Source organism: Melospiza melodia, chromosome 6 (assembly GCF_035770615.1).
Source record: "Melospiza melodia melodia isolate bMelMel2 chromosome 6, bMelMel2.pri, whole genome shotgun sequence".
NCBI classification, from domain to species: Eukaryota; Metazoa; Chordata; class Aves; order Passeriformes; family Passerellidae; genus Melospiza; species Melospiza melodia.
The window spans coordinates 29,639,003-29,659,852 of NC_086199.1; the positions used below are offsets into that span (position 1 = coordinate 29,639,003).

The 20,850-nt window shown below is 38.8% G+C and overlaps 1 protein-coding gene across 3 annotated transcripts; it reads right to left on the reverse strand.

Annotated features, from left to right (window-relative positions):
- Positions 1-9,297: 9,297 nt before the first annotated feature.
- On the reverse strand, positions 9,298-18,117 carry ZNF770 (zinc finger protein 770). 3 transcript variants are annotated; one of them, XM_063160463.1, is made up of 2 exons: positions 17,978-18,117; positions 9,298-13,275 (listed from the first exon to the last, which is right to left on the reverse strand). In XM_063160463.1, the coding sequence occupies exon 2, from the start codon at positions 13,131-13,133 to the stop codon at positions 10,938-10,940; it is 2,196 nt and encodes a 731-aa protein (XP_063016533.1). In that variant the 5' UTR covers positions 13,134-13,275; positions 17,978-18,117; the 3' UTR covers positions 9,298-10,937. The 3 variants fall into 3 exon arrangements, with proteins under 3 accessions (XP_063016533.1, XP_063016534.1, XP_063016535.1); XM_063160464.1 differs by having other exon boundaries at positions 17,999-18,107; XM_063160465.1 differs by lacking the exon at positions 17,978-18,117 and adding an exon at positions 14,197-17,824.
- Between the last annotated feature and the right edge of the window lie 2,733 nt (positions 18,118-20,850).

The following is a 20,850-nucleotide window of genomic DNA, read 5'->3' on the forward strand; positions in this document are numbered from 1 at the left end:
CAAGGAAGTCAACAGTTTGGTAATGCTTTAGAATGGTTTGCAATTAACTTACCCTATTTGGTAAACTAATTAAGGAGGAAATTACCAGACTCCCCAGGGAAGTTACTGTGCTTTGTTTCTGTGGGCTCATTATCCTGCCACTTGAGTGCTTTAAACTTCCAGGCAGGTCCCATTGAAGTCTGTTTGAATATGACCTCCTTTGTTTTCATATCAAGGTGATCTCCATTTCATTTCTTCAAGCAGAGGTTAAACTGAATATTCTTTTTGAAGTTGAATTAGAATGTACAATGGGAGTGGGAAAGGTAATGGCAGTACCTTGAATAGGATCAGACAATGGCTGCATTCAAATAAATATACCTACTGCATACCTTTACTTTGGAAGATCCAGGAAGACGAGAACTCGTAAAATTTAAAATTTACAAAAGTACCAATAAAAATTTTTGTAAATAACAAGGATTGAAATTGAAGCTACAAAACAGTGATAAAAAAGGACAAAGGAATGTAATTTTATTACGTATATATAGACTGAAAATAGGAACATTTCTGAACTGGCTTTCAGATGGAAGCCAAAAGTTTGGTTTGTGCTAAGATGGGACAATTAGGAGAGACAAATGCATTTTGGACTTTGTAAATTTTGTAAAAAAATTTGTGAATTTTCTCAAACAGCCTTGCAAGGCTAACCTAAATCTTCTGGTTATGCTGGGTCATCAGGCCTGTGTCAAAACCCACAAATTTCTATATGTTATCAAAGCTATGAAACCTCAAGGAGGAATCCACATTTACCTAGCTTTAGTCGTTTGGGTGTCCCAGTGAGGAGGTCAGTTGTCTTCAACCTCACTACAGTCAGTGTGGCAACAGATGTCCTTCCAAAGGGCAAGCCAGAATGAATCTGAGTGCTCTCATTCTCTGAAGGAGCTTCTGGTATCAGAAACTAATATTAGATGCCTAATGTTAGGCAGTAGGATTACATCCCTCGGTGAAAATGTCAAATCAAGTGACAAAGATCCTCTCCCTATAAATAATATATTAATTTTTTTCTCTATAGAGGGTATTGTTTATTTAGAGAGTGCTGGGGACAGTAGGACTACAAATGAATAGCAAAAGTATAAATTAATGCTTTGGAAAATACACTGCTTTCATCCTCAAGAGCAGGGGAACCTCTAAAGAATTGTGGGAGACTAAGCACAATGACACCCAGTGTTGTACCTTTGTCCCCATCTGCAAATCTCACCCCAGCTCACAACTGTCTAATAAGACTGGTCTCTTGAATTCCTATGCTCAGTTTCCCCAGAGTGGAGGCACATCTGACACTTTCCACTCCAAACTCCTTTGTAACTGAGGAGAAATAAAATCCTCTACCCCATCATCCAAGCAGCCTTCTGTGAAGTTCTCCATCTTTCTATACTTATTGGCTTAACATGTCAAGAAAATCAAACATTCCTTTCAAAAACCTGTTAATTCATTAATGAAGACATGTATTATTTAAAAGTCACATATTTGAGTAGATGCAGTTTTCAAGACTATTGTTCATTCCTAGGCTGCAGTCCTGGTCAATTTATATTCCATGCTGCTTTCTCGCTTAATTAGCTCCTCTTGTTTTGGATGCTTCCCCTTCTATATTATTGTAACCAGGAAAAATAGGCTTTTCTCCTTTTCTTTGTAAACTGTGTAAGGCAAGGTCATCAGTGAGCTGGCCATTGGTTTTATGTCAGTTATACTCTCCTGAGCACAGTTCCACCAGAACAGGAAGTACCTAGTGATAATCAGCAGGAGTTGAGTCTATGTTCTCTGCTTTCTGCCTTGTGGATTATTTTAGATTCTTCCTAGAGCCACAGAAAATATTAATTCCTGGCAATGAAAACTCCAGACAATTCATAGATAAAGATTTCAAACATTTATTGATTTTGTTTGTTACTGTTACAGAGTCATCAGTGAGACATGACCACTGAATTCAGCAGATTCAGCGGTGCCATAGATTTAGCAGGGCCATACTTCTAATGTAAACACTGTTTCACTTTTGACTGTTTGTCTATCACATGAAGATTTAGACTTCAGTTTCTTAGACATAAACTCTGCTCTAAGACTCTGTATGGATACCATCTTGTACCTTTGTATACTCTGGTGGGAAAGTTTGGTTCCAAAGCAGGTAAAAAATGCCAACACTGTACTCAGCATGCAAAATGGCATTATCTTGCCCATTGTAGTAATCCAATTTTTTCAAAATTATGAACAGGCATCTTGTCAGGTGGACAACTGACTTGTTCTCCTCCAAGGAAGCATTCTGCTGGGGCAGATGTTTCCCCATGTGCCTCAGCCTGGTCACTGCAGCACAGCAGCAGTGACTATTCCTGGCTCTTTGATCTGGAATGATGGGGTGGCTACTTTCACAGCTCTACTGTCACCTGTCCAGGTGGCCAGGGGAGCAGGACAAACGTTCCCCTGACATAGGATGGAATTGAAGATATCAAAACCTTCTTTCCAGGGTGAAGACTCTGTTCCCTCATAGCTGAGGGCATGCTAACACCACTCTCATAAAAGAGAAAAGCAGCTCACTGACAGCAGCACTGTTGTACTGCCCCATGCTCTCCCATCCAGGAGCTGTTTTGCTGCTGGTCCACCTGTAACGTTTCGAGCTAGGCATAAAGTTCCAGTACATGACCAAGCCTGTTGAGTCTTTGGCCTCAACTGCTTCTTGATAGAGACACTGGGGCCTGATAGATGGAGACTCTTCTTCCTTCCCAATTCATTGACTGTGGCTGTACTTCCCTTTTCGAGAGCAGTTTTTTCTCCTTTCTGCATATACTGAATACCCTTAGTGTTTCTTGGCCCATGTGTACCATAACTCAGAGGCCAAGGGAAGTTTACATTCCCTTTTTGAAAGTGAGCCCTGAGTGTTCTGACAGCCATGCTCTGTGTGCAGAAAGACAAAACCAGCTAAGTTTTGGTGACTGAATTGTGCTTTCCGTGTGCACAACTTACAGATTTTGAGGTGGTTTTTAATAGAACTATGCTTCTCAGGATGGGGGTTGAAATATCTGGCATGCACCTCGCTGCTGTATGGGCCTGTGTTGTCTGGCCTAATGTCATTGCATCGTACTACATGTGTACACTTGGCTTTGGGGAGGTGCCCAGCTGTACACCTTCATTTAAAGCAGATGAATCTCAGCCTGAGTGACACTAAGCCATATGTTGGGTAGGCTTTCTGTGAAGTGAGTCTGTAAAGCTTAGGGAACACATCGCTTTAAAATCAGCTTTTATCTTAGTTTATTGACTTTTGCACGTACACATGAGATTTTCAAGAGGCATCCCTCTGAAAAGCTCTGGAACCGAAATCTTGACATATGAGAATTTCAAGTGTCATCATGCATCACGTAAATATACCAACTTGCATGTACCACTTTTCTTCTAATCAAAGGACAAAAGTGATTATTAATATGCAATATTTTGAAATATTTCTTGCTAAGTTATATGAAATAAGTTTTTGAAAGTGATGAGGGGATGAACTGCATATAAATAGAATAATATGTACATTAAGCAAAGAAGAGCTGACATCTCTGTGTCTCTCACTGGTTGAAATTATAGAAAAAATATATTAATTTAAACCTGCTTTCAAGTAAATAAAATTTGGAAAATCTTCTCAAAAAAGATTAGAGGAATCCTTGAACATGTAAAAAGCTTAGACACAATGACAGGGGGTTATTGCTTTGGTTATAGCTCATCCTTCATAGCAGTTAATATTCATATAAACTAAACGTTCAGTCTGTTCATTACAGCTTTAATTCAATCATGTCACATTGGTTTTACTATTTTATTTATGTGCATTCTTCTAGTCCAAGACTTTTATCACTGTGTTCATCTCATTAAATATGTGTACTTCCACTCAGTAAATATGGGTACTTTCAAAAATGATGCCTCAGTTTAGTAACAGATGCTTCTTAAAATATTTAGAATTTTAAAGTGTAAAGAAGCCATCAGTAGCATTCTGATTTGTGTATAAATATTTATTTAGCACACATTCTGGCCAATGTACTGCCCTTGATTTTTGTGCAAAACTTACAGTAACTTTAATGGATATTCTGAGCTCATGACTAGAGGAAAATATGGTTAATTCAGCAACCCAGCTGCTTTTATATCCCAGAATAGCAAGCAGTGCCTCTAGTGAAGGAGATGGTGAAAGAGGAGACTTTGTGTCATTCTTAGCTTTCTGTTGCTGGGCTCACATTTGGGTAACAGCTCAAGTTACAGCAGGCTCAGGACTATTCTAATTCTCTTCAGAGACTTCTAGCTAGGTTCCTGCCAGCTGAGAGAGAACAGTGGTAAGAAGGTGAGATCAATGGTCAGAAAAGCTCTAGCAATATTGATAAAAATCCTGTGAGAGGCTTTTATGTGGTGATGTTTCTGTGTGGAAAAAATTAATGTGAAATAAATCTGTTTGATGGAGAAGTTTCATCACTGAAGTGAGATTTTTAAGGCAAATAATTTCCTTTCTGCTAGTGCTGACATGAGAAGTGCTATAGAAATTTGGGTCCATTTGCAGCATCATTGCAAAAGTACATTCTTGGTCACATCTCTTTTCTCACAATCAGGGAAGAAAATACACGTTGTAGACAAAACTGTAACATTTCTAATATGCAGCAAAAAACTCAAGACAGCAATTCTAAGATGCTGAGAGCTAGCTCCAGTTTCCTAAAGCTTTCATCCTTGCTTTTCTCTATATTCTCTAGGTTTTTGGTTGACATTTCCATTAGCATTTCAGGATTTTAAAGGAGTATAAAATAGCGATAAAACAGAAGACATATGGAAAACAGCAAATTCACACCCGTGTAATAAAAAAAAAGTTTTTACTTTTAGTAATTCCTTTTATTGTAAAAACCCTTCTACTGTAATATAAATTACAGTATTACCCAATAAATCATTTTAGCTTATTGGCAAATAGACATTTTTCCTCCACTGATTGCATTAGCATCCAGACACATTATTCAACATCTGAGAGGATTCCTCCAGAGCTATTCTCATTATCCAAGTACCTGCCATTTTTAAGACCCAAAGTAAAAATACAAGATATAGTACACTACAGCAAACAATGTTGGGAAAATAGTGGTCCAAGGTTGCTCTCAGTGTAATGAAAAAATCCTAACCTGTTTTGAACTTAAAATTCTATTATCCTCAAATTGGCTGCTACACCTGGGGTGTCTAGATAGCTTAGCAGACTTCTACTTCATTTAGTAGGACTATTGTCACTAGCAGGAATCCCTCTGCTCTGCTTTGTTTTCAGAATCATCTTAGAAACAAAATCAGCTAGAAATTGAGAAAATAATCTGATATTTCTGCTTTTGCAAACACATACTAGGGATTAAAATTAATGTCCTAAAAAATGCACAGATGAAGTAATGCTACAGCATCCAGAGAGTGTTTTCCTTTATGTCAATAGGATTTGAATGCAGTGTATTAGGAGTACAAAGGAGAGACACAATGCATAACTGGCTTCTTTAGTTTAGGAACAGCCTTTTACTTTTTTAAATAGCAATGGCCACAGAATTCTGTTTCTCCTCCTTCACCGTGTCAGCAAGGCACATTCCAGTGCCACAGGCAAAGCTGGACAGTCACCATATCCACGTGCTCCTACACACCCAGATGACTGTGAGTGGAGAGTGACAGGCCACAGCCTGCATCGTCACCAGCCAGCTTCTCACCTCTTGCTGCCCTCACATCCTCAGGCACTCTTTACACACCATGGCAGGACAGGGCAGCAGCCAGCTCTGTGGCTCTTGGACTGGAGCTCACACATGGGGTTTTACAGGGCCATACAGACTGGCACCAGGGACACTGGAAGGATTCCAGCAGAGAGGAAAAATTTCAGCCACATACCCAAATCATGTCAAGTGTGTAAGAGTCAAGCCACACATAAGGATATCCTGGGAGCAGTCAGGAGCTGGAATGGCAGACAGCAGAAGTACAACAGCATTCAGAGGCCCATGATAACTCAGCATAATGACACTTTCACGTTAGAACAATAGTTTCTCAACAAGGAAATATCAGTTCTCTTGTGAGTCATTTTGTTGTCATAGGACTGATTTCTCCTTCACTTGCATGGACTTTGAAGATTCACTTTTTTAACAGATGCTAAAAAAAAGCTGTTTAAAAGCTGCTTGACAGAACTAGTCATTATATGAAGAAATACAACTTATTTGCTTAACCTGGAGAAAGAACGTTATAGGAGAGCATAGAAAAGTCACTTCTGTAATTTCAATTTTCTTTATGATAACTGCCTCTCCGACACATCTCATCCACAGCCATCAGACCGTAAAACCAGGCTATTAAGTTAAAACTTACACTTTAAAAATCCACAAAACCTTGTGCTAGGAATATGAACCATTACCACTTCAGTTATTTAGGAGCTCTGGGCATTTTCAACATCATTACAAGGGGCCATTAGATGGACTGAATTCACAGTCTTTATTGATTTAAGAGTCATCCAGCTGTACTTAGGTAAGTGTTACTCAAATGAGCTACCATTGAGAGATTATGACTTTTGGAGTTTTACATTTATACTAGGAGGCAGTCAGGAAAACTAAACATTAGATCCAGCGTCTTGGTTTGAAGCCTAAGGTGTCAGTAACTTCAATTAAGTTTATTTTGTGTTTATCTCCCTCACTAATTATTTTGTTGGCTCTGGGTGTGTGAGAGCAGACCAGAGCTGAGTGAGAAACCCAACGCACAGTGAAAAGCAGTTTCAGTGATGAAACAGATTTTTCTGTGGTTTATTATTGCTTTTTTCCTCTTTTGAATTTTGCTGTAGATACATATAGGAATACTTACATGTGTATGTTTTGACTTTCTGCAAACCTTGCGTGGGGGTACAGCTGCCACCCACACACACACCTTGGGCCACACTATGATCTCAGAACAGCTCCTCAGGCCTTGGCCTTGATGAAGTGGGGCTGAGCTACTCTTGAGCTTAACAGAAACACTCTCTCTTCCTGGGAACTTCTGTTATCTAACAAGCTCCTGGTTTTTAACAAACAGCCTTGGAAACTTATTTTTGTTGCCTGCATAACAACACAAGTGGAAAAATTTTTTTGTACCAAACTTTCAAAGAAAGTTACCGAGCTGAATTTCATCCAGGATGAAAAGTTACTGTGACTAAAGGCAACTCTCTAGCAACCTTATAAACAGAGTCCTAAGTGAGACCCTTGGAGTTCCCCTGAACCACAGTGGGCTTCAACCAGCACTTGGCCTGAGTGGGATGGCTCTCAGCTGGTGACTCTCAAGCTTGCTACACTCTGAGGACTGCACTGAACACCATTGGGCTGATTCCCCCCAGGCAGCCCTTTGCCCACTGAGAAGATGCAATGGCGTCTGATGTGAGAACTTCACTGAACTTGAGGGAGGTTTTTCACAGGTATATACCCTGGACATACTCCTTTAGTTCTCTGTGTGTGTGAGAGTGAATCTGCTGAAGGAAACAGACCATGAGTGTTGCTCTCTTGGATTCTGAAGTATGTTAAATTTGTGAGTTAGGCCTGTGAGTTACTGTGGTGCTATATAAGTTCTTTGGGAAATGGTTTAAATTCAGTGCTTTTAAACTGTTGGTCAAATCTGGGGCTAAGTTTGGGGCTAAGTCTGGGGCAAGGGGCTCCCCATTTGAACCTCGTGACTCAATTGGAGGGTCCCTCTTATTTCTTTTATCCTTTACCCTTTTCCATACTTTGTCTTTTTCCATCACCAACATCCACACAGATTATTTTAGTTTGATTTTAGTCATAGATTGATTTATTTTCAATTTTAGACTGTTTTTTTGTGGAAGAGGTTTTACAGAGCCAGAGAAAAGTTTGATAAAAGGATCCATGTTTACCCCTGAAAGAATTTTCTACCAAGGTCATTGACATAGAAACCAAGAAAGAAAGGATAAATAAGAGAAACCTGCAACTGCCTATTGGAGTAAGCACTTTGTCTCTCATGACCAATGAGTAAAGTGTAAACTTAGGAGTTTTGTAAGAATGTATGAAAAGCATGCATGCTAGAATAAAAACGGTTTGAAGCCTTCTGGAAATGGAGTGTGTGGCTTTGCATTGTCTCAGTCTCAACTACAACAATATTTGTCTGTATACTTTAACCATCCAATTAGTAATGAACACTGCCAACAAACTTTGTTGTGCTTTCACTTTTACATTAAACTGCTTTTGATGATACCTTTGCCAGTGATTCCTTGACCAACCTAATACAGTCATTTGTGACACACTGCAATGATAGTGCAGCATGAACATTTTAAAGGCATCCCTAGCCACATCTAGGCAGCAAATGTATGATGTGATCAGTTAGCACTGCAGTTGAATAATTTGTCTTAAAAAAATCCCTTTTACTTTTTTCTGCTTGTTTTAAAATATTTGACCCTTCTTCTATTCCACACAGAACAACCTCAGTTCTAAACCCATGCTGTTGGAGAAGTTCTCCTCAGCAGGAGCTCATGGTTAACACAGAAGGACCAACTGTTTTCCTCTGTAGAATATGCTTTGGTTCCGCATAGTCTCAAAAAATCCACTACTTCAGTACTATCAGATTATTATTATTAGTCATCAGTTCATTCTAACAAAACCACAGGCAATGTTTCTGCCACCAAAGATATTTAAAGAGTGATGGCTTGAAGTTGCCTCGAAGCATTATGGAAAATGACTGACATACTAATCAACAGAAGTGTTACTGTGAACACAGAGAGAACTGCTCTAGTTCAAATTCTCAAAGATACCTGAAGAATCTCACTGTTAACAGCAAAACACACAGGATTCCAACCTTGGGTTTTTTCTTTCCTGAATCTTAGAAACCATTTAACCCCTTTTCAGGTAGTTTATGGAATAATCCCCATAAAATAATTAATTTATACTGACACAAAACTTTTTATGAAGGGATGGAGAGCCAGATAGACATTGTGACTCTGAAATCCAAGCCCAAAGATTTCAGTACTTTTCAAATTCATCAGACAGTAACACTTCCTGCAAATGTCTATTCATCCCTCAAAATATTTTTGTATTACTTTCCCCTCATTTTACTTAAATTGGTATTTTCAAAATGTTTAAGTTTTGTCTTCTCTAAACATTACTCTCATAGCATTTTTAAATGACTGTAACTCCATAAGAAAGATGTTATTATCTTCAAACATATTTATATTTTGTAACAAAAAATATCTGAAATGACACCTATTGTTCTATCATATAAAGTTATTTTGATGCAGTCTTTTCTGCATAATGAATGTTAGGTAGTTTCAAAACTCTGGTTTGCACATAAAGCACACTCTGAAAGTACATATAAATAAAATAGTTTATTACCAGTATTTTAAAAGAGCTCTACAATACGCTTTCAAAACATTTTATACAGCATTTTGCCTTTCAATATGAAACAATTCACACAAGGAGAAAAAAAATCTCAATATATAACTATAATCATCATTAATATATACTGAATTTGTCTGTCATACAAAAGGCAGAGTAACTACAGACTGTTTCCAAGCATTTTTCTTGGTTTTATTCTCACTGAAAATGGAAAAGTAACATGTATGAAAATAAAACTCCTTTTGCCCTTCATGTTCACCAAGTACCACAACATTCATGCCATTTCAAAAATAAAAAAAAAATCAAACCCATTTTACTTAAATAAATATGTTTCTATTTAAATACTAAAAAAATTGTCATGTATCTTACAGGTATGTTAATTTAGAAACAGGAATAAGAACTTCAGGATTCAGCTACTTAAAGTTGCATAACAAAGGAAGTATCCTAAAAGGTAGTTTTTCGGAGGACAAAAAAGAAGAAACAAACTTCATTCTTGTTTGTGATGTATGAGCTCCACTGTACTTGCCAGCCCCATTGGCACAATGGACAAAACCATCTAGTTACCAGAAAGTAAAACTACAGATTCTATTAATACAAAATCAGAATTACTTAATTTCAGTTAAAAGTAATTTTCAGTCTCTTATATTTAATGTAATGAGAAAATGACTTCCTGACAAAACTGCTCATCTGAGTTATTATCACATCTTAAGAGAACATTTCTTTTACTGGTTCACTTTGTATGCTAGAAGGAGACTGAACAGAGTAAGCCCATTTTTAACCTTAATGCTAATTTCTTGTCTTCTTTTCTTACAGAAAAAAACTCAGTAAAGTATAAATTGGCCAAAAATGCTAGAGAAGGCAAGGGATTTACAAGAAAGTAGAGTTAATGAAGTGGTGAAATGAATAAATTGATTATATATCCTAATATTATAGAATTATCTCCTTGTATTTTATATAAAAAGGGAAATTATCTAATTCCTCATGTATAGCTCTCCAAGCACATTAAATGTAAATAACAAAGCAGGTTTTTTTTCCTATCCTATAGGAAACAGAATCTTCTATAACACATCAACATTTTTCTCACTAAATTTTCTCCCCTTTTTCTACTTTTTCTACTCTCTTCTCTTTTATCAAAAAAACCCCCTTTTTTTTAAGTATGGGATAGATACAGCAAAAATCCTTTGCTTGGAACATATGGGGAGCCAGAAGAAAGCAAAATGACCTTTTTTTCATATTCTCAAAATTATCTTTTTGTCTTTACTGATAGTTTAAAAGTGTTACATTTTCCCATATAGTATTTTATAGTTTTAGGGATAATTATCTTATTCATGAAATACTGTAGATTACTGCAACACTATTGATACAACATGAATGTGTATTTATAAATTTAATCTAGCCAAGGGGAATGCAAAGTGCGTGTGGGTTTGTTGCATTTTAAAAAAACATCTCAACATGAATATCTCAGAAATTATATTAAGTAGAGAGTTTTGAAGACAGTAAATTAACTTCACCAGGTCATCTCTGTAATAGAAAATATAATCCCCTTCAGTTAATTGTTTGGCCTGTTATAAATCTTTTATAATTATGCAACCAAAAAATGTTAAAATTATTTCATAGGACATTATCCTGTTTTGATAAAACTAATACATTTTCTGCTTGTTCCTCAGTGGAACTAAGCTTTAAGCTCTCTTTAAAGTGAATAAGGTGGTGTCTTTTCAAATGTGGGGCTTGTCTGAATTTTTTTCCACAAACTAAACATTCAAATGGCTTCTGTCCAGCATGCATTAGATGATGTCTTTCAAGCTTAGAAGGAGATTTAAAAGTTTTAAAGCAGATACTGCATTGATATAATTTGTTAACAGCTTCACTTTTTTCACTACTTTCAGAAAAATCATGCCAATAGCTGTAACAGCTTTGCTCTGTTTCCAGCAATTTACTGCACAAATACGGCTGTGGGTTTCTACTGCTGGTGTCAAGAACAAAATCCCCTGATTCAATTTCAACTTTGATTTCAGCTGCTTGGTTTGACTGAATCAGCTCAAATTCTTGAAAGCCAGATGGCTGTGAAGGTGTTTGAGAGTAACCTGAATAACCCACAGGCTGAGAAGACATAAATTCAGTGTGATCTCCCTGGTGGTTGAAAAGTTTGTTCAGGTTTACAAATTCTACCTGGCAAACGGGGCTTTTACAGGCTCTCTTTTCAGTATGGGTGAGCTGATGTCTTTTTAAGTGAGCTGACTGTCTAAATGCCTTCCCACAAACATTACAGCCAAAGGGCTTTTGTCCCGTGTGTGTAAGATAATGTCTTTGAAGTTTGGATGAAGATGGAAAAATTTTTTCACATCTGTCACATTTACACACTTTGTGTCTGTTATGTGTATTTTTTGCAGAAGATGAAAAAGCAGAGCGAAGTACTTCTGGATTATCAAAAAAACGATCATTTGATGAACCATAAAAAGCATCATCTTTATTATCCAGTGAATCACCAACATTTAAGATGCCTTCACCAGGAAGCACATCTTTGCAATTCCTGCCCACGTCAGGAGGCTGTGGGTACTCCTGCCAAGGCAATGGCACAGCAAACGTTCTTTTCACCCGACTACAAACTGACTGGTGCACGTCACGCCGGCCCCGGCGCTCCTTGGGAGGTTTGGTGGACACGTGCTGATCACAACGCTGCTCCCTAGCTGTGACCAGGGCAGGACTTCCAACATGACCTGATTTAATTTTTTTTCTGTCAGTCAGAGAAAAATCTGTTGCCTTTCCTCCAGTATGCTTCAGTTTCATCAGGCTCTTATTTTTCCTGTTGACTGCGCATCTGCGTGCTGTTGTACCATTATTTGAACTTCTGCTGTCTTTTGGATAACAACATTTGTGTAACTTTAGAAAATGCTCTGTTTCAAAACACTGGTCACATGCTGGGCACTGAAAGGGTACAATATAAATTGAGTGCACATCATGTGGGTCATTCTCCTGTGACTTGTGTGTATCAGCATTCTCAAAACTATCCCATTTTCCTTCCAACACGTTGTGTAGTCTGGGACATTTAAGAGTCTTTGCTTTGCATACAGTATTGGGGAAAGTCTTATTTCTGGCATGGAGCTGTTTATGCTTCATGAGTTTGCTCCGTATTTTAAATCCCTTCTGACAAAAACAGCACTGAAAAGGCCTTTCTTCTGTGTGTGTGAGCTGATGAATTTTCAAGTGTGTTGACTGTCTGAAAGATTTGCCACATGAAGAACACTTAAAAGGTTTCTGGCCAGTGTGAATAAGGAAGTGCCTTTCTAGCTTGGATCTGGATGGAAATGTCTTGTTACACGATTCACAAGTGTGAGTTTTCTTCTTTCTCCTTCTGGCACCACGTTGATGATCTGACTTGAGACACTGATGCAGCATCCACCTCTCTTCAGTTGCAAAGGGTTTCCAGCACACAGAACAATGAAATATGCCACAAGTGACCCTGTCCTGCTCAGAACTCACATAGTTTTCTGTTTGCTTTGTATCATTCTCATAATTTTCATTATGAAGTTGCTGATGCTTTAAGAAAGTGATTACATTTTTGAAGTTTCTATAGCAAACAATACACTTAAAAGGCAGATTATGGGTTAACTGATGCCTCTCCAGGTGGACTAACTGCCTGAACGTTTTATTGCATACATGACACTCAAATGGCTTTTGACCAGTATGTATGAGGTAATGCCTAGCTAATTTTGATGGGGTTTCAAACTGTTTATAGCATATGTCACAAATATATGGCTTTTTCTTGGGTATCTTGACAGCTGCTACACAATGCTGAGTTTTTAACATTTTTAAGAGGTAATTACACCTCGCCTACTCTTAATTTCTTCAGATAGGTATTTCGAGTGAAATCATCAAGTGCACACTAAGATGGAACACTGAACAAGCAGCAAATTTTCTTAGGAGAGAGATTCTTAAATCCCACTGGTTCCTAAAACAAGAAAAAGAGTATTATTTAGCCTATATTAATGCATAAGTGCCTAAGTTTGTCTCTTGTTTTCTACAGAAGATACCAAAAGTATCTAGATTAGCACACTGTTGATTTAATTTAGCTTAAAATACTTTCCTTGTAACAGAGTAATCACTAGTTGCTACGTGATACAGAAAAACTAGATTATTTACCAGAAGAAAAACAAGTTTAAGTCATCTGTGCTATAAATGCATCTGTTCTTCCAAATAATACACAGTTCAGCTACATTAAATTAATTTTTAAAAAATTCAAGAACTTATTGTAATAAATGTCTTCTCTACAGCAGTAATTTTAACGCCTATGTAAAATATTTATGAAGATGAGAGAAAAAGAGAAGAACTAAGATTTCTTGCACTTCAGAAATACATTAAATGAATGCACTGTTAGTGAAAAGAAAACACTTAGCTTCAATATACTGTTAAATTTACTATTCATGTTTCTGCATCTTATCAACTGTACACAGCAGTACAATCAATTTTGATTTCTCTCACAATGGCAAACGGTGGAGCCAGCAGCAAGAGCAACATACTAGCCACAAACTACAACCATAACAAAGACAACTCCCAGAACATGGAAAAAACACAGGCTATGTTTGCTGTCTCACCATAAAGCTAGAATATCAGGGTTGTGATACCTAACCATGCATATACTGTGAAGTCATCAGGAATACCAAGGTAGTCAGCATAATTCATCATAATTATTGTTTTAGTCTAAACCAAAATAGTGAAATAGTTCTAATTTTGTTTGAATTTTCAACACAGAATACAGCTGGGCAAGCTACTGTGCCTCAGCTCAATGACTTACAAACAAGAAAAAATAATTTGCAAGTTCCTGAGTGCATGAAAAGTTATTAAAATTTTCATAGGAACAGCTAGAAAGTACCTCAACCAAGCCTTCCACTGTGAGGCCAACCCGTGTCTCGACAGCCTCCAAAGTGGTCTTAAAAACTTCACTGAGGGAGGTTCCTTAACCTCAGCAGGGCTCCTGCTTCAAAGTTTCACCTCCTCATGAAGCTTTTCCTTCCACCCAGCTCAGCCTTTCTTTGCTACAAAGCTATTGTCAGTGTTCTCTGCCACTACTTTATGTATTCAAAGTCTGCTTTCTCATCTTTTGTTTTGAAACTATGAAAATCCTGGGGTTTTCTAAGTACTGCTTTTAGGTTCACCAAAAACAAAACAAAACAAAACAAAACAAAAAACAACTAAAAAACCTGTGTTTTTAATCATCTCTGGACCAATTTCAGTTGGTCACCTCATTCCTAAATTGCAGCATCTAAAAAAGATTAAATATTCCAGTCCACAAGCGCAGTACAAACAACAGAATAAAAAACCCTCTATGATATTACCAATATAAAACAAAAGGGATGAAGGGAGCAAACTTTAAAGCAAGAGCATAACAGTTAGCACTTGAGTTGTAATATCTAACTACCACAAATCATAGTTAGTAGAAATATCTTGCGTATCTCACAGTTATTACAAGTTGAATATTCATTTAACATACCAGCAGAATAAAAAATTAATTTCTTCAGTGCCTCCAAAACCCTTTTCACTTCACAAAGAGATAATGTCCTTTTTATAAAAAAAATCATAAGTATCCAAAATGTCTATTCAAAGTAACTGCAAAGAATAAAAGCCTACTGCATTTTAAAGCAAGTTACAACCAGGTTCAAGACTCAAGAAGCATACACTAAGACTGAAAATATCTGGGCAATCAAGATTTTTCTTAAGCTTAATGGAAAGAAAACCTGGCAATGAGGTAGAATTGTTCCATCCCTACCAGATATGTTCCTATGTAACTGTGGGCCTTAATAAGGAACATTTGGATGTTTGCCTAAGAAGTGACTGTCACTACACTGAGGAGTTTCTTAATCTCGCTGAAACAGTTCAGGGTAGATAAAGCAGTTGAGAATGTCATTTTTTCCTTTCCAATTCTCTTTTCCTGTAGAATTTTAACAGCTACTCAGTTTCAGTCTCCTTTTGAAGATGAAAGAAAACAGAACACTTTTAGGAGACCCCCTTTTCCTCCCAGTTGTCACATCATGTGGATGCTGGGAGTTTAGAGAGAGTAAGTGTGTGACACCAAATGCTTTCTAGTTGGTGCTACCACGAAGCTAAAGACAGGCAGGCTGAGGAGAGGAGAAAAGATCCTCTGCTCTGCTGAGTTTCTGTGCAGCTCAAGGCAGCCTCCATTAGCAGGGAAAGAAAATCTCCTGAGGAAGAACTGCAAAGAGTGATGAATTTCAGTTAACATACTGTCATGCAGATCTAATTTAGACATCAGGAAAATGCTCAAACACTACAGTGACATGCAAGGAAAAGAAGTCCGAAGTAAGAGACAGCTGTGGCACATTACACAAGGGATTTTGTATTTAGCTTATAAATTTTTTAAGATTCTATCTGGTGAATGAGGAAAATGCTCTGTAGTACAAGGTGTCAAAAGCAGAGCAGAGCTTCTTGCTGTGATCTTCTTGCCCTGTGAAAGACTAAGGCTCAGATAAGCTAAACCAAGGGGATGCAAGGGAAGGAGAAAGGAGCCAAGACAGAGCATTACTGTGTGGCCCAAATATATTTTCAAATCCTATTTACTAAGGACAGGCATCTCCACAGCTATTTCAAGGTGCTCTGTGCCTTGGACATCTAAGGAATAAACATGCTGCTGCTGAAGATCAAAGAGCAAAAGACAAGCTTGGAATGTTGCTTCCTGCTAGCCTTGTCCTAATTAGAGTTAGAAAACACCTCACTATGTGAAAAGGATTTGGTTTCTGGCAAAGCTCCAATTTAATATTACGTTGTCTCTACTTTTCATCTTAGCTGCAAGGTCATGCAGAAAAATAGAACCAAGGAGTTACACAGGCCACTGAAAGTTCAGAGAGGACCCTCCTAAGTAGTATTGTTTAATAATTAACTGTTTCCTTAATATTACAGATGGCAGCAAGCTGCAACAAAACAAAACCATGATGGAAGAAAATTCTGAACTCGAATCCAGTCTTTGCTAATCAGAAAAGTTTGCATTGTAGTGTTTGTTTTTTTTTGTTGTTGTTTTAAAAAGCTCCAATAAAAAAGTAAACAACCAACCAGGAAGAGGAAAGAGGGTATTTAAATAAGAAAAGCAAGATCTACAATTTAGGACAGAATAATCCCCTGGTGCAGAAAAGACCTAGGGTCTAAGTTGGAACAGAAGGTGAATATGCCAAAGGCTGCCATCCATACCAGGATGAGTGAACAGATGTAAAGCTTTAAGAGGACATAAATCTTCCTTCCTACTTACTTACTACTGTTTAGAATTCAGCTAGAGTAGTCTAGTTTTGAATACTGCCCTTTGAATTGAGTCAAACATATGAATTGATCAGAATGAATGAATTCAGAGAAGGGGATCAAGAATGATCTGAGCTTAAATGCAAAATATACAAAAAAAGATTAAAGTAACTGAGAATATTTAGGCTAAAAAAGAGGAGACATAATTAAAAAAAAAATAACACACACACACACCCTGCAAGACAAAGCAGAAGAATCACTTTTAAGGGAAACAGAAATAAGCTGTTCCCCAAACCATTCATTGTTGTGAATGAAAATGGCTTCAAATTACTGTAGAAAGAATTCAAGTATATTATTGTCCTTACAGCTGCAAAGTGTTTCTTAATGAGCATACAAATAAGTTATATGGGGAGACTGCTCTGCCTGCATTGGAGGTCTCCAAAGCAGGTTGTACAAACATTTTTCAAATTCCCACACTCATACAGCTGACCCTACATAAGAGAATATCTTCTTGTATTAATTTTTGGTGACTCCTTATTGTAATTCAAAACAAGACATTTAGGAATTCAAAATTCAATATATTTCAAAATTTTCCAGGGAGGATTCTTCTGCATTATTATTAGTATATCTTCAAATCCTTGAGGCACACTAATGCTTATAACCTCCCAGAAACAATTATATAAGAAAACGAATTATAATAATAGGTATGTGAAGAAACATAAGGTGCCTCAGATAACACTAATGACTCAAAAAGAAAGTGAAAATCTAGCTGCTGATTTATGAAACAGCATGCCAGAGAGAGGAACCTGAGCACCAAGACAAACATTTTGCCCGCTGGATGTCCTCACCAGCTCTCCCGAGGGAAAAGTTTGGATTGCTACAATGGGAGAACAAATCACATCAGAAATGGAACCTTAACTCGCCACTTACACAGAAATCAACAACAGGCATTATGGCTCCTCAAAGTTAACACCCTTTATTCTCTCCTCTTTTCCTTGTAACTATCCCATACACTTCCTGAAGCCAACCAAAGTAAAAGATGTATGATGGTCAAGCAGGGCTGGTTTAAAAACAAACGTACGTTCTGCTTCAGGGGCCTGAGAGCCCTGCGTGTCACCCACACTCCCCCAACAGGACTCACGTAAATCCAGTCAGAAACCTAAGAGCAGGTGTCGAGGCGGCCCTTGCGGACACACATACATACATACATACACACAGACATACAGACATACATAGCACCCCCGCCCCGGGCCGGCTCTCCCTCAGCGGGTCCCTACTGGGCCCGCGGCCGCCCGGCCCCGCCGCGCCTTCCCCCGCGCACGGAGACCCCCCCGGCCCGGCCCGGCCCCACGGTGCCCCGGGCTCGGCCCGGGGAAGGGGCAGCGACCGGGGACGAAGAAGGGAGCGACCTGGAGAAGCAGCTAGCGCACCTCCACCTTCCTCATCTCTCCCGGGATTGCTGCCGCCTAAACTCTTCCCCCCGGATGGCACCGGGACAGCGGGAAACCCGGGCCGCTGCTTTCCGTTCCCCCCGCAAGCCGGCCCCGCCCGCCGCTGGGCCGCGGCCGGGACCAGGGGCGGGGGAGGCTTCATTGATGTCATTTATGCCCAGGCAGAACATGCCCCCGGCCCTGCCGATACATTTTTAATTGGTGTGGCACGTTGTTCCGTACGAACAAGACACATTTTCTACTGCAGCCACCCAAAAGCACATAACCAGTGCGCGGTGGTTGCAGGGTTGCAAGCAAAGCACGATGGCAATTACACTCTTATTATGTGTTAAACGCACCGCAAAGCCAAACCAACTGGCCTGAAAGGGCAGGAAATGGTACCAGGAAGGGAAGGGGAGAAGAGACGCTTGCCCAGGAATTCTAAAAGCACCTCCAATTACGCGTGCACACAAATGTGACGGGTTTGGCTCCTCTGCAGGAGAGCGGGAGCCAACAAGGGCAGGAGCCGTGGCTGAGGGATGGACACCGGCCCAGCCGGACTCAGATCTCCCTCGGTGGCCACAGCCCGGCTGAGGAATGGCCAGCAAAGGGCCGAAGGCATACAAAAAAGGACAGATGCCATTTACAGGCGGGGCCTGCATCCAGTTCAGGGCTCCCCAGCCAGGACCTGCTGGAGCAAGTCAGAAGAGGCCGCAAGAAGGAGCAATAGGAGCACCTCACCTGTGAAGACACACTTGGAGAGCTGGGGTTGTTGAGGAAGAGAGAAGGCTCTGGGGAAACCCTACTGCTGCCCTCCTGTGCTTAAAGGAGGCTTATAAGACTTTCCAAGGCGTATAGTGACAGGACAAGGAGCAAACATTTTAAACTGAAAGAGAATAGATTTAGATTGGACATAAAGAATCAATGTTGCACAAATAAGAGTGGTGAGGCACTGAAAAAGGTTGCCCAGAAGCTGTGGATGCCCCATCCCTGAAGTGCTCAAGGCCAGGCTGAATGGGCTTTAAGCAAGTTGGTCTGGTGAAAGATGTCCCTATCTACAGCAAGGGATTAGGCTAGATAACCTGGGTTTGGTCCCTGCCAAACCAAATCACTCTGTTCTGTGATTCTGCCTCATAAAAGAACATGCAAATGACACAACAAAGTGTAAGAGATTAATCATAAATGTCTGTTAATAAAACACAAGGACATGGATGAGGCTGGTTACATTGGTCCCCGTTGGGACAGAGAATTTCTAGTCACGAGACTTTTGACTTAGCCACCTGCATTTACAGCTCAATATGAACTCTATTAGTGAAATCCCAAACTCTTTATCAAAAGCACATAAAGACATATTGCAAATTTCTTCTATTTTTTGTAATTTGTTATTTTTAAGGTATCTGCCATATCCCAGGAATTACAGAGGACCAACAGATGCTTTCTATGCTTTCCTTTTTCCTTTAAAAAAGGGACAGTTCACCAACCCCCACCTTTTTAAACACTGATAATTGATTTGACTATCTTTGTGAGTGAAATTGCAATACTGAAGACAAAATAAGTGATTCCCTGCGATAAAGCTTATAAGAGGTTTAATTTTTTTCATGCAGATGCATTTTCCTAAGAGCTTTGCTTATTTTCTTTTGTTCATGCAGACTGAAATTAAATAATTATTTGCACGTGCAGCATAAATTTCTTAGAAAAACATGACTGCCAGCTCACTCATCTTTTTTCAGCTGTCCTTTTACTGAGACTCCATCTCGGTACAATGGATCTGACTCTTAGCAGGAGGAACAGAAGAGGGCAGAGCAAACAAAATATCAAAGATGTAAATTAGTAAAGTTTTAAAATTGCTGTGGTAACTTAAATTGTCTTTCTGCTCTGGGTGTTAAGCCCTCTTTCCTAGTCCTACTGGTAATTCAAGTAGAAGCCATCTGTGCTGAGGAAACTCCAAACAACTGCTCTATATATAAAAAAGTAATTGTTTACTCATGAATGTTGTATACAGAATTGAAAGAGAATTTGGCAGCATTTACTAGCCTAAGGATAATTTTTTCAGGCCTTGGTGCCTGTGAAGAGCTGTTCTTGAGATACCTAGAAATGTCCTTTTGTGATTCCTAGGAACAAATGTCTGTAGAACAATCACTACTTCTTAGCCTAGCAACATTAAAAATCAAATTATTCTCATTGCCAGTGGTATAAATAATATCTGACCTAATTCACCACACACGAGCCAAATTGTAACACTACAGAACAAAATTTATTTCCATTTAAGCTGAAATGCTCAAGCAAACAGCATAGTTAGTGTTGCTTGTTGCTTTAGTAGCATACAGTCACATATTAACCAGTTACTCCCTGAAAGGGAGCCAAGTCTTGTGGTTAAAATGGGGATTGGGACAGCCTAGAGCTGAAGGCTTGAAAACACTATATGGCCACAGGGAAGTCACTCAGGCTTCTAGATGTCCCTCCCCTAGCTATAAAAAGTGCATAATAATTGCCGTGTGCATCTCATAAAGCTATTCAGAAATATTAGTCATCATTTAATTACTCCAGATCACCTGAATATATATATTTTTCTTTTTAAAGCATCTATTTCATTTTAAAGTGTATCCAGCCTTAGCAGCCTGCTCATGAAACCCCTGGTCTGGTCTGAAGCAAGTACACAAGCAACTGAGCTCTGCGTGTGCCTGGTAACAAGCTAGTATAGCAGACCCACAGCTGGTGTAGATTGTTGTAGCTCTCTTGATTTTAACAAAGCTGTTGCAGTGAATACCAGCTGAGAATCTTCTTGTGTAGTTCTAGAAGTTACCAGAAAATATAATCCAAAAATACTAAATTCAATCCTAGCCCAGTTATAA

What these genes read in the sequence shown, in the direction of transcription:
- ZNF770 (XM_063160463.1), bottom strand. Translation starts at nt 13,133, where the DNA reads ATGTTAAAAACTCAGCATTGTGTAGCAGCTGTCAAGATACCCAAGAAA.